Genomic DNA, 5,413 nt, shown 5'->3' on the forward strand with positions numbered 1-5,413 from the left:
GCCTCAGGTGGGTGCTGGCAGCATGGATGGGGTCTGTGGGGTGACAGGGATGTGTGGGTGCTGCAGAGCCCCTGTGCCAGTGCGGCGACTGGACAGACCCAGTCCTTGCTGGTAGGATGTGCAGCGCTGTGTGAGGACTGCACTGTAGCTCCTGCTGGCTCCCTTTTCTCCCCAGTCCTTGCCCCTGCAGAGCCCCCACTCTGCCCTCAGGCACAGCATCATCCCCGGCCACACAACCCCCCTGGCACCCCCTCCCCAAGTGCCAGCGCGCGGCCTTGGACAACTGAGCCTTTATTGAGCTTTGCCCCACCGCCTCATGGGAGAGATGGTGCCAGTGACACGCCGGAAAAAAAAACACGGCGGCTCCAGTGACACGGCGGCGCCAGCACCGGCGTTCACTGCTGGACCCTGCGGATGGACTGGACTTGTCCCGTCTGCGCGTGAGACCCCCACTCCCGCACGTGCTTGTACTCGCCCGCGTGGCTGTCACTCTCCAGGAGGTACTGGAAGCCCCGGTACCCCGGGTACTGGGAGCAGACCCATCTGTGACAGAGCAGAGAGTGGCTCAGGGCTGCCAGAACCATGGAGCACCCCATGTGGCAGGCAGCAGTCAGGGTCCTGGAAGATGCCGGAGCAACCTCAGCTCCAGGATACTCACGCGCCAGAGCGGACCAGGAAGGAGCCCACGGTGCTGCTGCCCCAGCCCAGGGCGGGCAGTGAGGGGCAGTCTTCACTCAGCTCCCCCCGCTTACCCTGGAAATTCTCCTGCTCGAAGAGCATCAGCCTGCTGCGCCCATAGTCCTGCTGCCAAGAGGGGCATGGTGTCGGCACGGCTGCCCTGTCCGGCCCCCCCAAGGCCCGCAGTGGGGTCTGGGGACTGGCCTGGCAGTGGGCTCTGGTGGTGCGGGGACACTCACAGCGCTGACGATGGGGCGGAAGGAGCACATCCTCTCCACATGGTAGGCGTTGCTGCCGCTCCACGCCTCCCAACACGGGTACTCGCCACGCTCCAGCACGAACTGCTGCCCCTGGAAGCCGCAGTGCTCGAAGCCTGCCCACCTGCCGGGGGGGGGAGTGGGGGGGGAGACCCGTGTGCCGCCCACCACCCCGCTCAAGCCCACTGCACCCTGCAGGGACAAGGCCATTCCCCAAAGGAGGCAGCGCAATGGTTCAGGTGGCAAAAGGCGCTGGAGACCTCCATTCATGGGGTCCCATGGCACTGTGGGGTTGCAGTCCCCTGTGACCCCCACTCACGCCCCGCTCTCGATCTTGCAGGAGCGGACGGTGCTGAAGCCATGCTCTGGGGTGCTGTAGCAGTCAGTGGTGAACTCGTGCTTCTTGCCCTGGAAGAAAGCCTCGTCCCACACCACGATCTGGGGAGGACGGAGTGGGTCAGGTGGCTCTGTGGGTGCAGAGGCCCCAGGCAAACCCTGCACCCCCATGCCTGGATGTTCACAGGGCTCAGGCTGCATCTCCAGTCCTCCCCAGGCTCCCGTACCTTCCAGAGACCGGAGGATCTCCTGCAGCGGTGGCTCATGGTGGCTCTGCCGGGGCACAGGGGAACAGGACCACTAAACCCTGCGGGGCCAGTGCACCGCAGCCTGGCCAGACCCCCCAGCCCTGCACTGGGGGCTTGGCCCTTCCTCAGGACTCCCAGATCCTGGGACTGGGCTCCAGGGAGGCCCCTCCTCCTGCAGGCAGAGCCCTGAGCTCCAGTGCAGGCAGTGCCAGCACAGCCAGCCCCGTCCTGCGCTCACCACATGTGGGCAGGGCCAGTTGCCAGAGGTGGCCGCTTGCCACAGCCAGCGATGCTCTCCGATCCCCCTCCACCTCACCCTCGGGACCCAGCCGTGTGGGGCCGCTGCTGCCAGGCTGCAACGCTTACCTGGGGCTAGGCGCCGGCGCGCGGGGCTAGGCGGCTCTGCCCGAGAAGGAGGCATATCCAGCAGCCCTCCAGCTGGGTTTTTATAGCCTCCAGATAGAGACAGAGCCCAGGAGAGCATTACTGAAACCCCTAACTCAGCACATGGCGGGGAGGAGGGACCGGGCAGAACAAAGGCGACGCTGCAGAGAAGCTGATGAGCCGGGACGCTGCTGCTCCCGCTCCCCCGGCCCACGGGCACGGGCTCCGACCCCCAGCCCTGCAGCTCCGCAGCTGGAGCATCGCCCCTAGGGTCTGCTGGTGCTCCTGCCATCTCTGCTTGCTCTCCCTGCTAGGGCAGAGCCGCTCTCCCCAAAAAAAGCCAGGGCAGATCTTTGCAGGCTGAGCATGCAGGAATCACAGAGCATCACAACAAGCGGGGACCAGGGGCACAGGAAGGCAAGGGGCAGGTTTGCAAAGGCGTTTGAGGGACTGAAGGTGCAGTTCAAGACTTCAGCACAGGGACCTCAAAAGACCTCGCTGCATCCACGTGTTTGGCACCTAAATGCTTTAAAGCTTTGCTCATGGTGGTTCCCCCCCAAATCATGGGGTCGTGCAGCAAGGGGCTGGTGCAGGATGGGACAGTGCAAGAGCAACAGGCAAGGCAAAGCGGTTAAAAAACCCACCTTGGCTCCAAGAGGAAAAGAATGCAGCTTAAAATAGAAATCTGTCCAACAAACGTGAAAATAAAAGCAAATTGAAAGCCATGGATCATAAAAAGATGCCCAGTGCCAAGGGGAAAGACCAGACTGGGGGAGTGCCCAGGGGAACTGGGGCAGCAGCACCCACACCCAGCCATGCCTGCAATAAAAATGCAGGGAGAGAAGAAGGGATGAGTGAATGTGTTTTGTTTGGGATTTTGGGCAATAGCCCAGAGGCGCAGCTGGATCCCACCACTGCCGGCTGACTCGAGGGAACTGCCATACTCGAGAGGAACAAAAGATGATGGAAGCACTGAGGATCTCTTCCCGAACACACTGCCTGGGGTGACTGACTGCTGCCAGTGATGGGGAGCCTGCCCAGGCTGGTGCTGGGTGCTGCAGGAGGCTGAGGGTGATGGAAAGGACCGGGAGGAAATGAATGTGCAGGGATTTACACAATGAGCGGGATCACAGTGGGCAAACAGGGACAGCAGCTGATCGGGGGCTCGCTGGGAGCCTGGAGAGGGGAACCCCAAAATGACTCCTGGCACGGAGAGTGGCCGTGGGGTGCAGGAGATGTGGCACCATGGGCTGAGCCACCGCAGGGAGCGGTGGGCAGCGTGTCCCCAGCCAGAGACCACACTGATGCACTGAAACCCCCCGTGGGATTTGGTACCGCACAGTGTGACAATGGCAAAGCTGGGGATGGTGGAGAATGAGCACAACACAGGTTAAATTGGGCTAAAATCTACCGAAGTCCATGCCTGTGGACACAGTGAGCAGGGACATCCTCAAAGAACATAAGTTTTAGTGGCTGAGATGGTTTGGAAAGCATCAGCTTTGATTACACATCATTTGGGAAAATAAAGAAGAAAAACCCCGAACAACTCTTGAAGCATTCAAAAACATTTAAGTCTTGCATCTTGGCATCTTCAGGCCAGCACACTCAGGTGTTTGCAGGTATGGAGTGATGCTTAAATAGAGATTTAGTGTTTAGATGAGAGAGATGAGCAGAGTGCAGCCATGGGGCTGGACTTGATGCAGCCATGGGGCATGGGGCTGGTGCACCCTCCCCACCCGCAGCGGCACCGACGTGGGGTGCCCGTGCATTTCAGCGTGCCGGCGCGGGCCGGGTGGCGTGAGGGCTATATATGCCCCGTCGGGGCGGCCGTGCACGGGGGGCAACGGGTGCCGCCGCGCGCTGCAAAGTGGCACGGTCAGGCCTTCTGTTGTGCCGCGGGCACAAAGGAAAGTGCTGGGTTCAGCGGCTGGGCACGGGGCCGGGGAGAGGCTTCCAGCTCGCCCAGCGCTTTGCAGGATGTGATGACTGGGCGGCCGCGCAGACACTGATGAGTTGGCAGTTCTTTTGTGCGCCCGCCCGGGGGTCTGCCCTTGCCAGGCTATAAAGTGGGGGCCTCGTTGCGCCCCGAAACACAAGCCCGCTCACTCCAACAAGAAGCAGCAGCTGCCCAGGTAAGAGGACAAAGTCCCTGGGCACCGGGCTGCAGCCGGACCCGAGGGGGGGAGAGGGAAAGGCAGGGTCTCAGCCATGGCCATGGCATCTGGGAGCATCCTGGTGCTCAGCATCCCGCCACTATCCGCACCCCCAGCAGCTGCTGGTGATGCTTACCGCAGGGTGCCTGCTGGAGGTCCTCATGCAAACCGGGGCTGTCCCCTTCCCACCTCCTCACACGCAGCCTCTGAGCCCAGCTGGGCTCCCAGGCACACCCCATGCAGGACAGCCCCAGCGCTGGTGCAGCATCAGGCCGCAAACCAGCCAGGGAGAGCAGGGAGAGGCTGAGCACCGGGGCCATCTTAGGCATCCCTGCAGTGGTGGGGCCATGCAGGGCTCTCTGGGCCATGGAAGGGGAGTGTGGACACCTGGGACCTCCTGGTGAAGACAGGACAGGACCCCTTGCCTGTACCTGCTGGAGAACCTCCCGGCAGCTCCTCTCCCAGTCCCCCATCCCGATGTGACCGTCCCCAGGGCAGGGCAAGGTGCCCATAGCTTTGCCTCCCCTCTAACCTGCTGCTGGCATCTCTGCCTGCTGCCCCATCCCAGACTTGAGCCCAACACCGCGATGTCTGAGACCACAAAACCCGCGGCTCCCGGCCTGGCTGCGGAGGAGAAGGAGAAGGTGGCCCCAGCGCCAACTCCATCCCTCGACCCTGCTCCCGTTGCAAACAGCAAAGGCGAGGAGCCCTCCACAGAAGCCTTCAGGGTAAGCCCTGCTGCTCCCCACGCGCGGGGACACGGTGCCGGGGTGAGGGATGGTGGCAGCACCTCTGGGGCAGTCGGCAGGAGGAGATGGCAGCCGTCCCAGCGGGAAGGACCCTACGAGAGCAGGAGGAGAGCACAGACTGTGCTGTTCCTCCCTGCTGGGGCCCTCCTGGCCAGCAGCTCGCCAGGTGCAGGATTCGGGCAGCCCCACTGCAGGAGGGATGCTCTGGGTGCCCCTTGGCTGGGACAGCTCATTGGGGACCGCAGGCTTTGGAAATGCTCTCCCATGGGTGATGGCGTTGGGGCTGAGTGCTGCTACCCACTCCCTCTGGTTGCCCTCCCCATGTGGGGGTCCTGTGGTGCTGGAGGGGTGGAGGAGGAGGCTGCAGGGGACACGGCCAGCGCTGAGATGCTGCAGGCAGTGAGGAGCTGCAGTGGGGCTTGGGACAAGGAGCGAGCAGTGCAAGGGCTCCGGTGACACCTGCACATGCCAGGCAGCGATGGCCACGGTGCAGATGCAGTTCCTGGAAACGCAGCTCCTTCACAGGCTGAATGGGATCCGAAGTGGGCAGTGGCACAGGGAGATGTGGCTTTGCAGCAGCAAAACCAGGGCAGGATGAGGTCGTCTCG

General features: G+C 62.8%; 2 protein-coding genes across 2 annotated transcripts in view; one reads left to right on the forward strand and one right to left on the reverse strand.

The window, feature by feature from the left end:
• Positions 1-395: 395 nt before the first annotated feature.
• LOC104548117 (beta-crystallin A4) lies at positions 396-1,537 on the reverse strand. The gene is made up of 5 exons (XM_010194044.1): positions 1,499-1,537; positions 1,255-1,373; positions 918-1,059; positions 659-801; positions 396-543 (listed from the first exon to the last, which is right to left on the reverse strand). The coding sequence occupies exons 1-5, from the start codon at positions 1,535-1,537 to the stop codon at positions 396-398; spliced, it is 591 nt and encodes a 196-aa protein (XP_010192346.1).
• Positions 1,538-4,002: 2,465 nt separating this feature from the next.
• Positions 4,003-5,413, forward strand: part of LOC104548122 (beta-crystallin B1) — a 4,200-nt gene continuing 2,789 nt past the window's right edge. Inside the window, exons 1-2 of the mRNA XM_010194058.1 lie at positions 4,003-4,035; positions 4,625-4,784. Of these exons, the coding sequence (XP_010192360.1) occupies positions 4,644-4,784 (141 nt within the window). The 5' untranslated portion in view covers positions 4,003-4,035; positions 4,625-4,643. The remainder of the gene's footprint in view (positions 4,036-4,624; positions 4,785-5,413) is intronic.

Source organism: Mesitornis unicolor, unplaced genomic scaffold (genome assembly GCF_000695765.1).
Source record: "Mesitornis unicolor isolate BGI_N332 unplaced genomic scaffold, ASM69576v1 scaffold27950, whole genome shotgun sequence".
Classification (NCBI taxonomy): Eukaryota; Metazoa; Chordata; class Aves; order Mesitornithiformes; family Mesitornithidae; genus Mesitornis; species Mesitornis unicolor.

What these genes read in the sequence shown, in the direction of transcription:
- LOC104548117 (XM_010194044.1), bottom strand. Translation starts at nt 1,537, where the DNA reads ATGAGCCACCGCTGCAGGAGATCCTCCGGTCTCTGGAAG. An exon ending in TCCGCCCCATCGTCAGCGCT is followed by an intron (nt 802 to 917) that starts GTGAGTGTCCCC and finishes TCTTGGCAGCAG; the next exon opens with GACTATGGGCGCAGCAGGCT. An exon ending in TTCCTGGTCCGCTCTGGCGC is followed by an intron (nt 544 to 658) that starts GTGAGTATCCTG and finishes GCTCTGTCACAG; the next exon opens with ATGGGTCTGCTCCCAGTACC.